At 40.8% G+C, this 19766-nt stretch overlaps 1 gene segment (V, D, J or C); it reads right to left on the bottom strand.

The window, feature by feature from the left end:
- Window positions 1-357: 357 nt before the first annotated feature.
- LOC118567022 overlaps window positions 358-19766 on the bottom strand; it is a 51081-nt gene continuing 31672 nt past the window's right edge. Inside the window, 1 exon segment of the C gene segment in view lies at window positions 358-882. Coding sequence covers window positions 557-882 — 326 coding nt within the window.

The raw sequence follows: 19766 nt of genomic DNA, 5'->3' as shown, positions 1-19766 counted from the left end.
GTCAGAGCACAATGTTTATTATTTGTTTGAATATTTGATATGAAATAAGGACACAAGACCCATTTTGTATAAATGTAGCAAGTGTTGATAAAAGAAACAAGGTGAAAGTTTTGAATATAAAGCTGTGCCTTATGTTGTCAAAACAACAACCACAAAGTTGTATATTCAAGCAATATTCAATACAAATCTGATAAAAATGTAAAACTGCGACAGGCTGGCGACCGGTCCAGGGTGTACGCCGCCTCTCGCCCATTGAAATGCTTGAGATATGCACCAGCACCCCTCATGACCCCATGAGGGATAAAGCGAGTAAGAAAATGGATGGATGGCATAATGCAAAAATAACAGACAATGACGTGTTTTAGCTTGTAGTTTATTAAAGGTGAATATAAGATAAATTCTTTTATTGTCCAACAATGGAGAAATCTTTAGATATTAACTTGAAGTTTTCACACAGAACAAAGATGATAGAAATAGAAATCACTCTGAACATGAAAAGTAATCTTGCTGAATAAACTCTGAGAGCATCCTGACTTGCAGACATGAAGCTGAGGCTCTACTCTGAGCAGCGGGCAGGGTCCAGGCTTTGAGTGACAGGACTCTGTCCACTCTGATTGGCCTCACAGCTCACTGAGCCCGCCTTCCTCCACTGGTCTGCAGGGAGGCTCAGGGTGCTGCTCCAGCTGTAGAGGCCGTCCCTCCCCAGGACCTCCAGGCTGTTAGACACCCCTGAGGACCTGCTGCTGCCCCCCACCTTCCAGCCCAGCCTCCAGGTTGAGGGGAAGCCTCCGCTGGCCAGACACACCAGTGTGACGCTGCTCTGCTGCTCCTCCTCCTCTTTGGAGGGGGGGAGGACGGTCAGGGTGGGCCGCACCACACCCACTGGAGGAGAGAGGGGGAGAAAAGAGGCAGCAATGAGAATGAAAGCTGCTAAAAACACCTTCAGAGCTTCATTATCCATGATTACTGATGACATCTTCATCTGTCCCTCATATTATGTGACTCTTAATGATGAAACCCTGGGATGATTGAACTGAGAGCTGAAACACTGGTGGAAACAGTTCAGACGTTGACATCTGTTTCTTTCACTTCCTTAAAACGCCACGGAAAACAAATGGACCACGAACACCAAGAAGATCTGAGTTTACTCAGAAAATATTAGCTCTATTTAACTGAAATCCAGATCAAAATCCCGATCTAAGATTATTAATTATAAAATTAATGTTTGTTTAAATAAGAAGTGAAAAAAACCTAATAAAAAATGAAAAACAATAGAGTAAAAACTAAGCTTGGTGGTCAGAAAGAATTGAAACTTAAAATATTCAGTAAGTAAGTAGTAAGTAGCAATGTAATTTTGACCTATACATTAGGCATTACTAGACATATACGATGTATGATTTCAAACATTTCCAATTTTGAAGAAACACTGACTTTTGCAAAGCTAATTTCTAAACATGGCGATATACTTATTTAAAAAATGTACTGTCCAAACCTTGCTTTAAAATAAAAGTTAGGGAAAAAGAAGTTAAAATAAACTAATAAATAAAACATTAAAAACCGAGTAAAATGAAGACTGGTTGTCAGAAAAAAAAGAAACTTCAAAAATGTAAAGTATTAACAATATATTATTGAACTATACATTTTATTGACAAGAGAATTTTAACAGGATCTATCATTAGAACCATTTTCAGCCCTGATGGAAAACTGACTTCTGCGAAGCTCATTCATCATTGTGAATGGAGATTTAATCATTATTTAAAAAATGTAAAGTGTACAAACCTTGATGTCAATTTAATTAGTTAAGTCAAAACAATATCATAATTTATATAAATATAATGAATATAGCCACAAAGTAAAGCTTTCTGGTACTTACAGTCAACGGTGAGTTTGGTTCCTCCACCAAAAGTGTACCACAGTGATACAAAGTCATTAAGAGGCCGTACAAAAACCTCCTGCACTCTCAGCAACCAGTTTTTGGCTGAAATGCTGCTTTCCAGTATAAATATATTACAGTTTATACTTTATTTGATCTATAAATCTTTCATCCATCATCATTCAGCTTTAAATGTTTTAATTATTTAAGATTTTTTTATTTTATCACCCAAGAGAAACAGAAGTTATTTTTCTTCCTGTGAAATATATAAATGTTCTTTAATAATTCAGCTTTCATTCAGTTTTTTTTTCATAATTTAAATAATAAATCCTTAACTAAGGGTAACTTCTAGTAATCAATAATATCTTCACCTGTGAGTTTTAGTAAAACAGGAGAATTATACATATACCTTGAAGAGAGAAATGATTTAATCCAAATACTGAAAATCCTTCATGTTGTCTCTATTTTCTCTTCTTGTATTCCAATAAGATCCTGAATGGTTTAAATGTTAAAACTATTTGTGCTGATGTTGTGTCTGTGTTTGTCTTCAGCGTGCTGAGAGCAGAGCAATCATTTCCATAGAGAGGAGGCTTTGCATGGTCAGCTGATCCTCCAGGGAACTGAGAAGGTTTATAGTCCTGTGAGTTCAACACTGCAGGACTCAGACCTGTCAGTGGAGCCAGCAGAAACAACCAGCACCATGACCCTCATCACCATCCTCATCTGGACGCTGACCTGCTGCTGTTTTACAGGTTCATTCCCTCAGCAACATTTCCAGCATGATGTGCTGCCTTTTCTCTCGTTTCTTTCTGCTGATAAATGAAGGATTTGTTTTTGTCTGCAGGATGCAGCGCTCAGGTGACTGTGACTCAGCCTCCACTGGTGACATTTACACCAGGATCCACTGTCACTATGAAGTGTACCACAAATCCTGCTGTGCTCCGCTGGTCTAGTGGTGAGGAGGGTATGTTCTGGTATCAGCAGAAACCAGGACAGCCTCCAAAGCTCCTGATATATTATGTACATAATCTTGAATCAGGAACACCAGCTCGGTTTAGTGGCAGTGGAAGCGGGACTGACTTCACTTTGACCATCAGTGGAGTTCAGGCTGAAGATGCAGCAGATTATTACTGTCAGAGTTACCATAGCGGCCCAGTGTTCACACAGTGATTAGTAGCCGTACAAAAACCTCCCTCAGTCAGACTGCAGACTCACTGAGCTGTTAGAGCAGAAACTGACTGCAGCTGCTGAGGAGGAAGAGACTCTGATACAGACCACTGAACACAGAGCTGACAGAAACATCACCAAGCACTGACCTCACACATGAGAGCAAATATTTAATATAATCTTCAGGTTTTAGTCTTTTTGGATCTTTCACATCAAGCTGTCAATGGATCAACATTCATATAATAAATATTGGCATCTTCTCCTCTACTGTTGAGACAAAATTATTGGTCCGCTGGAAGATTTATGTTTAGATTATTGTTTTAATTTGACCAGCATGTTTCTCCTCACTAGAAGCAATGTCTACATTTTGGAGTGGCCCTGCCAGAGTCCTGACTTGAATCTGAGAGAGAATTTGTGGAGCTACTGATCAGGGTGATGGGAAAGAGGCCTTCTGACCTCAAAGACTTGTGGCTCATCACCAAAGATAAATCATCTAAATACTGGTGGAAACCTGGAAAAAGCTGGTTATTAATCATAAGAAGGGTTTGGATGTGCAGTAAGAGCTCCTATCAGAACCAAAGTTCTTGGCTGATAAAAAATTAATGTAAAATATACATCTGCCAGAATGCTGGAGATAGGCACCAGCAACCCCCGCGACCCCATGAAGGATTAAGCAGGTCAGAAAATGGATGGATGGATACATCTGCCAGTTATTTGCATAATTCTGGGCTAAACTGTTTTAACATCAGCAGAAACCAACATTATCTTATCAAGTAATACCTTTATGAATCAGTTAACTTCTTTGAAAAAGAACTGTTATTTTTATTTGAAGTCTCTGATTCAGATGAGAGATATTTTCTTACATTTATTGTTCCCTCTGCAGACTGTAGCGATAGTAAATGTCTGATCTCCATGGTGGTGGAGAGCTCATACAGTGATCTTGACTGGTAGAAAAACAAAGCAAACAAAAACTTCTCCAGTTTGAATGAAGCTGCAGGAGCTGAGGCTTGGTGAAACAGATCAGCTGGGAAGTTAATAAATGACAACTTTAATCAAGAAAAACACAATCCTGAAGCAAACTCACAGTTCTTAAAAGCAGCTTCAAATTCAAAGTGTTTTATTAAAGCCTCTGTTTTTAGCTGTAAGCTTGTTTAGTTAGTCTGCTGATAGAGACACATAAAATAACTTCCATTTGTTTTCTAACAGGATTTCTGAAGAATTGCTCTAAAGTTGTGTAAACAGGTATTATAACTATTACCAGCTTCTTATTATAAATTGTATTGACATAGAGTTACAACAGTGTCCAGGGTGGTCACACTTCAAAGCATCATGCTCGTTTATATCCATCCATCCATCCATTTTCCAAACCGCTTAATCCCTCATGGGGTTGCGGGGGGTTGCTGGTGCCTATCTCCAGCGTTCACTGGACGAGAGGCGGGGTACACCCTGGACAGGTCGCCAGTCTGTCGCAGGGCAACACAGAGAGACAAACAGGACAAACAACCATTCACGCACACACTCACACCTAAGGACAATTTGGAGAAGCCAATTAACCTAACAGTCATGTTTTTGGACTGTGGGAGGAAGCTGGAGTACCCGGAGAGAACCCACGCATGCACAGGGAGAACATGCACACAAAAAAAGCGTTAGTTTTGATGTTGGTCGTTTGCATTGAGTCTTGGTTGCTACAAATATTTATCAGAAGAAATTAATTTGATGCAAAGATGATGAAGATAAACAGAAAAAGGAACGTAAACCATAACAGCTTTAGAAAAACTAAAAAAGAAACAGATTTTAATTATCTTAATGTGTTAATTATGCACAGGTGTGACAGATGTGTTTTAGTTTTGTACAGATTTATTTAGTTTTATTGCTGTAATTTACTTTGTTTTCAACTTAGTCTTCCTTATTAATTTATACTGTTTTACTCCATTGTTCCATGTTAGGCTCATTAAATGTGCTCCACGTTTTAATTCATCTATAGTTCTTTTATTTTGACACAAGAGGGCAGCAGCTGTCTGTTTGTTGCAGGACCTGAAACTTCTCATTCAGCTCCAACTGTGCTGCTCTTGGTTGTGATTTGAATATCTGCTGCACTTCCCTGAACATCAGGCTTTATTAAAGCGCTAAGCTGTGTGCTCAGCTTTATTCTATAAGATTTTATTCTATTACATACATCCACAATGAAGATGTGTCTGATCTTATTGACAATACTGGCAGTCCAGTTTCATGGTGAGTTAGTAAATAGGGAAATATACTTTAATGCAGGATGCTCTGGATTTAAGCTTTTCATTCAACAAGATTTAACACATTTCTGTTGTGTTTTTTACAGGGTTGACAGCAGATCCATCTGTGACTCAGTCTCCTGCTGTAAAGGCAGCTGCTTTGGGGGACACGGTCTCTCTGAGCTGTACAGTCAGTGAAGGAGTTCATGATGATCTCAGCTGGTACCTGCAGAAACCTGGACAGCCTCCCAAGCTGCTGTTTTATAAAATAAGTCGCCGTCAGTCTGCTCCGAGTCATTTCAGCAGCAGTGGATCAGAGCCTCAGTTCACCCTGACAATCAGTGGAGTTCAGGCTGAAGATGCAGCAGTTTACTACTGTCAGAGTGTCCATCTAGTTAACAGTAACTTGGTGTTCACACAATGATTAGTAGCCGTACAAAAACCTCCCTCAGTCAGACTGCAGACTCACTGAGCTGTTAGAGCAGAAACTGACTGCAGCTGCTGAGGAGGAAGAGACTCTGATACAGACCACTGAACACAGAGCTGACATGAACCTCACCAAGCACTAATTTCACATATAAGAGCAAATATATATAATTAACTTTGGTTTTTATTCCTTTTAGATCTTTTACATTTGCCGGTAAATGGAGCAACATTCATATAATCAACATTGGCATCTTCTCCTTTTCCACTGAGCCCAACTTCTTCGTACCCTGGCAGATTTAGGTTTAACTTAATCTTTTGTTTTGATCAAGATGTTGCTTCCTGCTTGAAGAAATTTCAACGTTATGAAGTACTGACTTGACTCTGGCAGATTTAGGTTTAGATTAATCTTTTAATTTGACCAGCATGTTTCTCCTCACTAGAAGTAATGTCTACATTTTGGAGTGGCCCTGCCAGAGTCCTGACTTGAATCTGAGAGAGAATTTGTGGAGCTACTGATCAGGGTGATGGGAAAGAGGCCTTCTGACCTCAAAGACTTGTGTCTCATCACCAAAGATAAATCATCTAAATATTGGTAGAAACCTGGAAAAGGCTGGTTATAAATCATAAGAAGAGTTTGATTGTGGAGTAAGATCTCCTATCAGAACCAAGGTTCTTGGTTGCATAAAACATATTCAAAATATAAATCTTCTGAGGGTATGCATGATTTTGTGCTTAGCTGCAGAATCAGTAGGAATGGGTACGTATCACTCAAAGTGATTTCATGTGGTCTTTGACCACAATAAAAAAATTGACACAAATTTGTTTTTCTAGCACAAGGTTGGAGGTTGATGGAGTTTAAAAAAGATCTGGCAGACAAAGTTTCCCTGATGTGATTCTTCTGAAAGACGATACAGACAAATTTAAATCCTTTAAAAATGGAAGATACAACAAAAAGTGCTAATTTTTTATCAGCCAGGTTTTTTGGTTTTAATTCAATTTCAAAGTAAATATGAACACAAAACCTCCATTGACTTTCACTCAAGAACAGACCTTGGTGGACTATTTAGTAAATCCCATTGAATAAAGCAGGAGTGCTGAAGAAAGAGCGACCCATTTCCTGTTCATTAAACTGAGAATAAATAAATAAAAAATTGGGCGAAGTTAATAAATATGTTATGTTTCAGATCTAAAATGATTTACAGCTCCTTTTTCTACAGAAATTTAAAACAAGCTTTTTATTAAAGCTAGTAAATACTTGAGTACAGGATACTATATTCCTCTTGATTAATTTCCCAATGGCAAATTAGTTTTACAGCAAGTCACAATAAAAACAGAAAACAGACAAACAACATTTAACTACAGGACATGGCACTAGATTCCTCTGCTTTAGCTGAAGGACGTTAAAAACCAAAACATATAAAGGTGCTCATAGGACTGAAAGATCAAGAAAACATAAATCAATACATAATACTTAACTTGCTTCGAAGCGATTCTGGTCCACTATCTGGCGTCTCAGGAGGGGGAAGCAGTGCAGTACCAACACTGTTTACAGTGGGGGTGGTGTGCTGCTGACCTCGACTCGGGACGTTGTGTTTCGGTGGGCGGAATACTTCGAAGACCTCCTTGATCCCACCAACACGTCTTCCATTGCAGAAGCAGAGCCTGAGGACACTGGGTCGGGTTCTCCCATCTCTGGTGCTGAGGTTCCCGAGGTTGTTAAAAAGCTCCTCGGTGGCAAGGCTCCGGGGGTGGATGAGATTCGCCCTGAGTACCTTAATGCTCTGGATGTTGTAGGGCTGCGTTGGTTGACGCGGCTCTGCAGCATTGCGTGGACATCGGGGGCAGTTCCCCTGGATTGGCAGACTGGGGTGGTATCCCCCTTAAAAAGGGGGAGCGGAGGGTGAGTTCAAACTATAGAGGAATCACACTCCTAAGCCTCCCTGGTAAGGTCTATTCGGGGGTTCTGGAAAGGAGGGTCCGTCGGATGGTCGAATCTCGGATTCAGGAATAGCAGGATTCTGGAGGGGGCATGGGAGTTTGCCCAACCAGTCTACATGTGTTTTGTGGATATGGAGAAGGCATTCGACCGTGTCCCTCGAGGGATCCTGTGGGGGGTACTCCAGGAGTATGAAGTACCGGACCCTTTAATAAGGGCTGTCAGGTCTCTGTACGACCGGTGTCAGAGTCTGGTCCGCATAGCCGGCAGTAAGTCGGACTCGTTTCCGGTGAGAGTTGGACTCCGCCAAGGCTGCCCTTTGTCACCAATTCTGTTCATAACTTTTATGGACAGAATTTCTAGGCGCAGCCAAGGTGTTGAGGGGATCCGCTTTGGTGGCCTTAGGATTGCGTCTCTGCTATTCGCGGATGACGTGGTCCTATTGGCTTCATCAGGGCGTGATCTACAGCTCTCACTGGAGCGGTTCGCAGCCGAGTGCGAAGCGGCCGGGATGAAAATCAGTGCCTCCAAATCCGAGACCATGGTCTTGAACCGGAAAAGGGTAGAGTGCCTTCTCCGGGTTGGGGAGGATGTCCTGCCCCTAGTGGAGGAGTTCAAGTATCTTGGGGTCTTGTTCACGAATGAGGGGAAGATGGAGCGGGAGATCGACAGGCGGATTGGTGCAGCGTCTGCTGTGAAGCGGGCGCTGTACCGATCCGTTGTGGTGAAGAGAGAGCTGAGCCAAAAGGCGAAGCTCTCGATTTACCGGTCGATCTACGTTCCTACCCTCATCTATGGTCACGAGCTTTGGGTCGTGACCGAAAGAACGAGATCCCGGATACAAGCGGCTGAAATGAGTTTTCTCCGTAGTGTGTCTGGGCTCTCCCTTAGAGATAGGGTGAGGAGCTCAGTCATCCGGGGAGGACTCAGAGTAGAGCCGCTGCTCCTCCACGTCGAGAGGAGCCAGTTGAGGTGGCTCGGGCATCTGGTCAGGATGCCTCCTGGACGCCTCCCTGGAGAGGTGTTCCGGGCACGTCCCACCGGGAGGAGACCCAGGGGAAGACCCAGGACACGCTGGAGGGACTATGTCTCCCGGCTGGCCTGGGAACGCCTTGGGATTCCTCCTGAGGAGCTGGCCCAAGTGGCTGGGGAGAGGGACGTCTGGGCCTCCCTACTGAAGCTGCTACCCCCGCGACCCGACCCCGGATAAGCGGAAGACAACGGACGGACGGACGGACGGACGGTAACAGGGGCTAACATGATACCCTGCTACCAGGATAGCTTACTCAAAAACATTTCAAATAAGACAAACATTAAACATATACCGATCCCTGGACGGTGATTACAAACAAAAAAACGGCCGACGACGACACGATCGCCGCGCAGGAAAAATAAAAACAAAGCTTACCGTTCGATCAACTCGGCCCGTTTTCAGATCTTTTTAGCCCTCGACACTCAAGCCATCGTTTGAGCTGAAGGTTGGTGTGTTCTTCAACAGTGCGGCATTCACAGTTATTGAGATCCTCTTTCGCCTTTTTACTGTTTAAAGTTTGATTCACTTCTCCTCCTACAGTTTTTCTCCGATTTCAACCATTCAACCTTTAAACTATTCAGCTTCTTCTGGAATTGATGGCTATATCTTTTTGTACTTATATCTTTTCAACTTTTTAAAATATTCAGCTTTTCCTGCAAATTTTCAGCTTTTTTTTCTCCCATAGGAAATTAATGTAATTCACTAAAATTCTACTCATTTCAGCTGCTTTTTGACAGCTTACTGCTTCAGCCTACTTTTAGCTAGAAACGCCATTCAACTTTTAAAATGTAGTGATATCTTTCAGCTATTATGGTGTATTTCAGCTTTTTCATATATTTTACCATTTTCATATAGTACATCCTTAAAATAATTTTGGCTTTTCAAGAAATTCAGCAAATAACATGCGTTGCTATGGTCATCAAGGAGGCAGTTATAGAGTGCACACTCTAGAAATTCAACAAATTCTTCTTCTCCGAACAACTTCTTCTCACTCGCTCAATTTTCAACCTATTCACATAAATTATACATCAAAACGTAGGAATTTTTGTCTGGATTCAGGAAATGTAACCCTCATTGGTGTAGCATTTATAGATTTTTCGCAAATCACCTCAGAGCGACACAAACCCGAAACCTCCCCCATTCATTTCCTATGGAGCGGTTTTGAAAAATGACGTCTGAAAATCCAAAACATCACACATTTTCGCATCGTCGCTACTCCTAAACCGTTTGATGTACAGGCATGAGACTTTCACACATGAATGTCCAAACCCTTCTGGCACTCACAAAAAAGGAATTTTTTGGATACCTGTTATGGTTTTGCCGCAGGAACAATTTGTTCGGGAGTAGCGAATGTGCAAAATCCTGAAAATCCTTTAGAGCTGCATTTTTCCACATGATCCACTTTTTTACATCGTCGCTGTGCCTACATCGATTTTTGTACAAACAGAAAAATGAGCAACATAGTCCTCAAAAGCCTGATCATACTCACAGTGAAAGAATTATTTTGATATCTCTTATACTTTTTCAGCGAGAGCGATTTGTTCAGGACCATAGCTCTCAACTCTCACTCGTTGACAGTGTGACACACGCATTTCATCAATTGCACACGCTCACAAGCATTACTTTGAAAATCTCAATCTTACAATCAAAATCTCACTCTTGAAACGCACGCGTCCGGACGCTTCGCGTCATGGCGGAACCAATTTGCGGTCCAATGGTTTCCGCACGTCCAGTAGTAGAGGGAACACAGCTGCAAGGACCGCCGCCGCGCAAACAAGTTTCCCTCATCCAAAGTGAAACACTTCTACGGTCCGTGTTGCGTGCGAATTAAATGGTAAGTCGTCATGTTGTATTACAAACTGTAACATGAAAGCAAAGTCCGTTTAAAATAGTGACCGTCTAGAATCGACCAACAGCACCCCCCAGCCCCCCCCACCCAGTGGGATCGTCTTGAATCGACCAACAGCAACCCCCCCCCCCCGGACCACAATCTCACTCTCAACTGTCGTCAAAAGTTCAGAGGTATGTTCAGGACCGTTTTTAGAGGATTTTTTAAATTCCTTAAAAATCCCCTTTATATCCTAATTTTTTACGCCCTTATTAAAATATTTCCAGCAAAATCCAATAGCAAGTCTTCTTCCCATATCCGTTAAGAAATAAACGCAGAAAAAATTACATCTCTACCATTTACGAATCAGGAGATATAAAGTGTTGTGCGAGGCAATGTTCTCCATTATGATCCTATTGGACATAGTCTGAACAAAGTGTCTGCACTTCAGTAGAATGGCCCGCTGCAGGTGTGAGTGAGTGACGACGGAACTCTGCTGACCAGAGGTAACTACAGGTCAGGGACAGGCTCCATTCGGATAGAATGGCAACTTTTCACGCCCACTGCAGTGGCTGTGATTAATGTAGGAATCTGAAATTCGCACAGTCACTTCCTCTTAACATTTTAAAATTTTCAAGTGATTATGAGGCAGGTGTGACTTTTCTGTCACTTTTTGGATTTCACATGCTTTCCTATTGGGCCTTTGCTTCCAACAGGACCTGGCATGATGCCCAGAGATGACCCAATTGGCCAATACAGCACCACCCACCTGTGGGAAATGGCGCTACACACCATTTTGGTCAAATGTTGAGTTCTGGGCCCAGATGTGGTGAGGCTGAGTTGCTAAAGGAGGCCAATCTGACCCATGACCTTTGGTGACCTTTGGTGACCTTTGGTGACATTAAGTATTGGCACCCCTTTTTGAGGCACTTCCCAGTACAGGATTTGGACCAAACTAACAGAGTAACATCACACTGTGATACTGAACACAACCCTGTTAGCGGCTAACGGTTAGCATGTTGCTAACCGAAAGTAGCTCTAGGAAGGTCCTACAAACTTCTGCTTTACAGAGTCTGTTACATCCTTTATACAGAATGCTCCATAATAAATTTGGGCCTTGTCACGTAAAGCATCTCCAAGTTAGGAGGTGTCAAACATCCAATGCTTTTCAATGGGGGCGAAACCCCTTATACTCCTAGAAATGCAGGCCCACATATGGCTACAGTATATTCAAGTTTGAAATTCTACTTTTGCTTTGTTAAACGATTCAATGTTTAGAATGAGTTAGGAAATGTTTTGTGCCATTCCCTCAGTTTTTTCTTCTTCTAATCATTCAGCTATTGTTCTTTCATGTTCAAATTCTTTAACTCTTTCAAAATCTTCAACTTTTTCAACTTCTTCAACTTTTTTAACTTCTTCAAAGCTTTACAGCTATTTTTTCTCTTCTTCAAAGATCTTTTGCATCTTTTGCTCAATCATTCAGCTTACTGCATTCACAGTGCATTTTCGCAGGAAATGCAAATTTTTTCTAGTTTTGTTTGTTATCTGGATGTCTTGTGCATTTTGGTTTCTGTACTTTAACAGTATGTTCAGGACAATCCTTAAAGGCTGACTGCGGTTTCTCCACGACTTGGCTAACAGGCCTCTTTTTCTATGCTTGGTTGTGAACCCTAATTTTCAGGAGTAGGTCATGTTTTTGCATGAAATTGGTAAATATGCGCATAACTTGTTAATTACGTTGGTGCATTCCCATTCAAGTGTTAAGCAGTCAGTATTTTAACAAGATGGTTTATTTCTGAAACGGATTGTGAAGAAGATCTGCCTGTGCAGCACAGAGCGGCCATTTCCTGCTTGCATGGATGGATTGTGAGATCATCTGTGTACTGCTGTTGAATGTAAGTAGTTCAAAAATAATGCATGTAACATTTCCAAATGCTTTAAAGGAGTCTAGGGTCATTTAGCTCTCAGTCTTTCTTGCTGTGTACAGCTAGAGGTCACAGCTGTATTTCTTTCATTTCTATTCCTCCCGTGCATTCTTTGTTTATATATATATATATATATATATATACACACACACACACACACACACACACACACACACACACACTGCTCAAAAAATAAAGGGAACACTAAAATAATACATCCTAGATCTGAATGAATGAAATATTCTCATTAATAATAATATACATATTTCACCGTGGCGTTGGTGGATGGAGCGAGACATGATGTTCCAGATGTGCTCAGTTGGACTCAGGTCTGGGGAACGGGCATCCCAGTCCACAGCATCAATGCCTTCGTCTTGCAGGAACTGCTGACACACTCCAGCCACATGAGGTCTAGCATTGTCTTGCATTAGGAGGAAGCCAGGGCCAACCGCACCAGCATATGGTCTTACAATGGATCTGCTGATCTCTGCTGTACCTAATGGCAGTCAGACTACCTCTGGCGATCACATGGAGGGCTGTGCAGCCTCCCCCATCCCTAAGAAATGCCACTCCACACCATTACTGACCCGCTGCCAAACCGGTCATGCTGGAGGATGTTGCAGGCAGCAGAACGTTCTCCACGGTGTCTCCAGACTCTGTCACATCTGCCACATGTGCTCAGTGTGAAACTGCTTTCATCTGTGAAGAGCTCAGGGTGCCAGTGGTAAATTCACCAATCTTTGTGTTCTCTGGCTAATGCCAAACGTCCTGCATGGTGTCGGGCTATAAGCATAAACCCCACCTGTGGACGTCAGACCCTCATACTCCCCTCATGGAGTCTGTTTCTGATCGTTTGAGCAGACACATTCACATCTGTGGCCTGCTGGAGGTTATTTTGCAGGCCTCTGGCAGTGCTCCTCCTGTTCCTCCTTGCACAGAGGCAGAGGTAGCATTTCTGCTGCAGGGTTGTTGCCCTCCTACGGCCTCCTACCCATCTCCTGATGTACAGGCCTGTCTCCTGGTAGTGCCTCCATGCTCCGGACACTACACTGACAGACACAGCAAACCTTCTTGATTGATGAACCATCCTGGATAAGTTGCACTACCTGAGCCACTTGTGTGGGTTGTAGACTCCGTCTCATGCTACCACTAGAGTGAAAGCACCGGCAGCATTCAAAAGTGACCAAAACATCAACCAGAAAGCAGAGGAACAGATAAATGGTCTGTGGTCACCACCTGCAGAACCTCTCCCTTATTGGTGGGTGTCTTGCTAATTGCCTCTTCTTCTTCTTAAGACTGTGGAATAAAACTAGAGGGTATGAAAGTATTATGTCTCCTTCACAATGGCTGTCAGGTAAATACAATTTCAGTGGATTTTTTTTTTTTTAACAAACACTGTTTAGTGAAATAGCAGACAGTCTTCCAGCTGTGAGGCTTGCTGGGAAAGATGCAGTCTATGTACCAGCCTCATCTGATGCGACCATCATAGCCAGAAGGCCTCAAACGGCCAGTGAGAAATGGCCTTTAATGCTACAAATGGTCGTCAGAAGAAAGGCAATCAACTGCAAAGATGAAGATAACCAAAAAAGGAACGTAAACCACACAAAAACCTTAGAAACAATAAAAAAGAAACAGATTTTAATTATCTAAATGTGTTATTATGCACAAGTGTTAGAGAGTTTTGTACAGATTTATTTAGTTTTATTGCTGTAATTTACTTTGTTTTCAACTTAGACTTCCTTATTTTATTTAAACAGTCTTACTCCATTGTTCCACGCTAGGCTCATTAAATGTGCTCCACGTTTTAATTCATCTATATTTCTTTTATTTTGACACAAGAGGGCAGCAGCTGTCTGTTTGTTGCAGGACCTGAAACTTCTCATTCAGCTCCAACTGTGCTGCTCTTGGTTGTGATTTGAATATCTGCTGCAAATTCCCTGAACATCAGGCTTTATTAAAGCGCTAAGCTGTGTGCTCAGCTTTATTCTACAGGATTTTATTCTACTGCATACATCCACAATGAAGATGTGTCTGATCTTATTGACAATACTGGCAGTCCAGTTTCATGGTGAGTTAGTAAATGAGAAAATATACTTTAATTAGATTAGATTAGATTAGATTAGATTCAACTTTATTGTCATTACACAGGTACAGGTACAAGGCAACGAAATGCAGTTTAGGTCTAACCAGAAGTGCAATAGCAGCAATTGCAGGATAAACAATGGTTCCATAAGTACAGGACATGAGTTATTACTGAATAAATATAGAGATACTATTATAATCAGAATTTTACTAATGGATTTGTCCTATGAGTATAATATATAGATAACTAGTATTGTGAACTAAATTTACAGCTGGATGTGTACCGAATATAATATACAGGTGGATATTACTATAGAGTTTTACAGATATTTACAATAGGATAATATACAGATGATTGTTATTATAACAGAGTTTGCATGAATATATGTACAGGTGGCTATTACTATAGGCAGAATTGTGAGAAGGATATACAGGTAGCTATTACTATAAAATGTATAAAAAAAGTTTGGACAGAAGCTATTTAAATTAAAGTGCAGTGGAAGATAATTGCATGTTAAAGTTAAAGTACGGTATTGCAAATGTATATGTAAACAATTGTGAATAAACAGTCAGCAGTGCAAATCAATATTTAGTCAAGGTGAGTAGTGCAAGATGCATGTAAACAGTTGTTACAATAGTAACAGTCAGTATATTATTAAGATTAACAAAGTTTAATGCAGGATGTTCTGGATTTAAGCTTTTCATTCAACAAGATTTAACACATTTCTGTTGTGTTTTTTACAGGGTTGACAGCAGATCCATCTGTGACTCAGTCTCCTGCTGTAAAGGTGGCTGCTTTGGGGGACACGGTCTCTCTGAGCTGTACAGCCAGTGAAGGAGTTGATGATGATCTCAGCTGGTACCTGCAGAAACCTGGACAGCCTCCCAAGCTGCTGTTTTATCAAATAAGTAGCCGTCAGTCTGCTCCGAGTCATTTCAGCAGCAGTGGATCAGAGCCTCAGTTCACCCTGACAATCAGTGGAGTTCAGGCTGAAGATGCAGGACATTATTACTGTATGGGTTACCTTTCTGATGATGTGTTCACACAGTGATACAGAGTTGTACAGCTTGGTTGAAGAAAACCGATATGCATCACTGCATGTACACACCCACACACTGGCATGTATGGACTGAACATTCGCATTTTAGTCCCCTTTGCATCTCCAGATGTTCAGTCATGCTCAAATCTCACTTTGAGAGAAGTCTGTCTACTTTTAGTGGCCTTGTGAAACAAGAAAAACAAGAGGCTCAACATCAGAGGTGTCCAAAGTGTGGCCTGGGGGCCATTTGCTGTCCTCGAAGTGATTTTGTGCAGCCCTTGACAGAGATACAAAAATAGTACAAATTTGGTTTTGAAGCGTAAGGTTAGAGGCTGATGTTGATTAAAAAAAGAGATGTGGCAGTGAGATGGAAAGTTTATGGAAAATTCTTTTATTAGGGCGTTTGGCTCTAGAAAGGCCTGTCGCCTGTGACCCGCTCCTCGTTAACAGCTCTCTCAGCAGCTGCAGAGGAGAGGAGGCCTGAGCAGTGTCAGGTAAGGTGCCCTGCTACCAGGACTCCACTCTTCCCTTACCCTTCAAGGTCAATGCCTGTGTATGCTGTGTGTGAGAATCAATGTTTGGCTTTCATGTGCAAAGCTTCAGTCTGATGGTTTAAGATCATCTTACACCTAAACCTGGTTTAGGTGTAAGATGGTGCGAGGAGCAGATCGGAGCATAACAGAGGTGGGAGAGTGATGGTGTGCAGCTGCACGCCTATGGGTCGTGTGTTTACAATAAACTGCTGTGCTGGAACTTGATCAAATCACCATTTCTTTGATTTAATAAGTAACTTCGGAATCAGTAATCATCATTCCCCACAACAAGTTTCGCTAATCACCGATTTAGCAGGAAGTTCTGAATAAAGAGACACTCATTTCTTGTTCTTGAAGCCCAGAATAAACAAAACTTTCAGACGAAGAGAAGAAATTAGATTTTTAAAATATTTGCAAGTTTTTTTCCTGTAAATAAGGGAAAACTGATATGTTCTTTTTCAAATATACAGTGGTTTACAGTTTCATTTTCTACAGAAATCTTGGAAAAACTGTTTATTAAAAGTCACCATAAACATTTTATTCATGTTTCTGAAAGCTAGCATATAAACCTGCTTCCATCCACTTCAGTAAAGGAAACTAGATGATTCTATTATATTTATGTTATGATAATTCACTTTGTTTATTACAGCACATCTAATGGAGGACACATGCAAATATAAATAAGTGTTGTATGTAGAAGAATCAACATTTGAACTGAACTTAAAATGAGAAGTAAATATTCTCAGGAGATGAAGTGGTGGTCCGGATCACCTCTGCTCTTTCTGTTTCATCAGAGCAGGTGTGGATTTGCATGATCTTAATGCATCACTGCTCCTCACAGTTTAAGTTGCCGCTGTTCCAGAAGGTCCAAAGTGTGTTTCTGCTCTGACACTGAAACCTGCATCAGGATGATGTCTCCACTGACTCTGGTTGTTCTGTTGGGTTTTCTCACTCAGGGTCAGACTCACTTTTAAATCTGTCTCATTGATTTGGTTTAAACTCAAAGGTTTTACATTTTTGCCATTTTTCTTTGACATTCTGATTTAAAATGTTCATTTCTCATTTCAGGGTCGTCTGCCAACAATTTTCTGACTCAGTCTGAAGGATCAAAGTCAGTTAGTGTTGGATCGACTGTGACCATCAGCGCCACAGGAAGTTCTAATATTGGTGCTGATCTCAGTTGGTACCTTCAGAAACCTGGACAGCCTCCCAAACTTCTTATATACAGAGTTTCAACTTTGTTCTCAGGAACTCCATCTAGATTCAGAGGCAGTAGATCTGGTTCTGATTACACTTTAACCATCGATGGTTTTCAGGCTGAGGATGCTGGAGATTATTACTGTCTGGGTGACCATGGTGATGCGTTCACACAGTGATTTAGAGTCGTACAAAAACCTCCTTCAGTCTGACTGAGTGAGGGCTGCAGGTGCAGAGAGTCTGTGAGGTGAAATGGTTCAGTGAACACATCACAGAAGTTAGCAGGAAAAACACAGAACAGCTAAAATAGACAAATGATCAAATTCACTAACTATAGATCATTTTAAAAACAAAGTTGGTAAAGTGTGGTTTAAAAATGTGGATATCAATAGGTTTTGTGAAATTTTTACCTCACAAACACTGAAAGTGTTTTGCTTTATATTTGTACATGCTGACTTTATAACTAGTTTAGTTTTCTAAAACCTTTTAGGAATTTAAAAAAAGGTGGAAAAACAACATGAACATTTTGTAACCAAGAAAAACATCTGACAAATATGAGCGTGGAGAAGTGAACCTTTTTGGCAAAACCCAAAAGGCAAAAATATTAAAGATCAAAACAGAAACCGCTCAATCAAAGAACTGTGTTTCGGGATAGATTCTCATGCATCAGATGGCAGTGGACTCAGGACATTACACAGTTGTAGTTGTGCTGGACCTTACCTCTGCTTTTGATACAGTTGATCATGTCATCCAGATAAACAGTCTTAAATATTTTAAATTTACTGATGCTGTCTAGAAATGGGTTACATCCTACCTTTCAAATGGATCCTTTATGGTCAAAATTTATCAAATCATGTCTGACTCATCAGATCTGCTTTATGGTGTGCACCAAGGATCTGTCCTCGCCCCGGTTTTGTTTCTATTTTATATAACTCCTTTAGGTCAGCTTATACATCGATTTAATCACATCTCTTATAATTTTTATGCTAATGACTTACAGTTATATTGTTCGTTTAAACCTTCTAAGTTTTTTAATTTGTCACTTCTAAGGGATTTCTTGGTTGAGATTAAAAAAAGGTTAAATATAAACTGCTTAGAGCTGAACTCCAACAAAACTGAGACATTGATCATCACACCTGATGAAAGGATTCTTGAAATTAGAAAACACCTAAGTTTCCTAGGATCCTCCATTCAGTCTGACCTAAGAAATTCTTAGGAAATTTTCTCAGAATTGTTTTTATCATTTTAGGAATATTGGTAAACTCAGAACCAGGGTGTCTAGATTTGATCTTGAAGTTATCTTACATGCTTTTCCATCATCTCGGGTGGACTATTGTAATGGTCTTTTTACTTGTTTTAACAAATCTGCAATGCATCACATTCAAACTGTGCAGAATGCTGCAGCTAAACTTTTAACAGGAACTAGCAGGGGAGCTCATAAAACTCCTGTTCTAGCCGCTCTTCACTGGCTACCAGTTAATTTTAGGTTCCAGTTTAAACTTCTTGTTTTGACTTTTAGGGCCCTGCATGGTCCCCATATTATATTTCTAATATATTCCTGCCATGCTTAAGCCTCAGTCTTTTGCCAGTGTCTGCTGATCAAAATATTTTTTTAGCCCCAGATACTAGGTTTAAAACCTGTGTGGATCGCTGCTTTCCAGCTGTTGTACCCCAACTGAGAAAATCTCTCCCATTGTTTTTACATCATATAGATTTTGTTGACCATTTTACAGCTAAAAGTATCTGTATAAACTGACTTTTAATGTAGTTTGATGTCATGTTCTTATGTGCTTTTCCTTTGTGTGTGAAGAACTTTGTGATTTTATGTGTGAAAAGTGCTATACAACTAAAGGCTTAGTTGCTTTTTACTTACTAAAGTCTAATAAGGAAAACTCCAAGCAGAGTGATGAACTCTGAAACTAAACTAAATAAAGCAGTTGTCGCGGCCTTCCATATTCCAAAAACCAAAAATTTCCAACATAGGCCGTGGGTGGTAACAGGTGGTTTGATTTGCACGCACTTCCGACTTCATTGATTTGTAAAAGTATGTGATTTATTTCCTGAAAAGGTAAAGACAAAATAATTACTAAAAAATGACTGGCAACTTAGTTGAAAATGAAAAATAATCTCAATTTGTGGTCAAAGTGGTCAAAAAATAATTTACAAAATCTCCCGTCAACACACCAGACATTTACCAAACAATAGCCCTGCACCAAGCACCCAGTGTGTTCTTAATTTCAATCTGAAAAACTCACACAGAAAGAAAAGGCAATTAGAAGAATTTTATTGATACAATATTTTAAGAGTTTGGCGCTCAGACCTCGGCAGGAAAAATTCACGCTGAATTATACTTGAATATGCATTAGCAGGCGTATGAGAATAGGGATATTTCCCCCCGGGTCTGAAACTGGTGGTGGAGTGGAGATAAGCAAAGTTTGTTCAGTCCATATGATCTGTTTGAGCTTGATGTCCAACTTGATAAACACAGGTTTGCATGAACT

The sequence above is a fragment of the Fundulus heteroclitus genome, chromosome 19, assembly GCF_011125445.2.
Source record: "Fundulus heteroclitus isolate FHET01 chromosome 19, MU-UCD_Fhet_4.1, whole genome shotgun sequence".
Taxonomy (NCBI): Eukaryota; Metazoa; Chordata; class Actinopteri; order Cyprinodontiformes; family Fundulidae; genus Fundulus; species Fundulus heteroclitus.
This window is presented reverse-complemented; position numbering and strand designations above follow the sequence as displayed.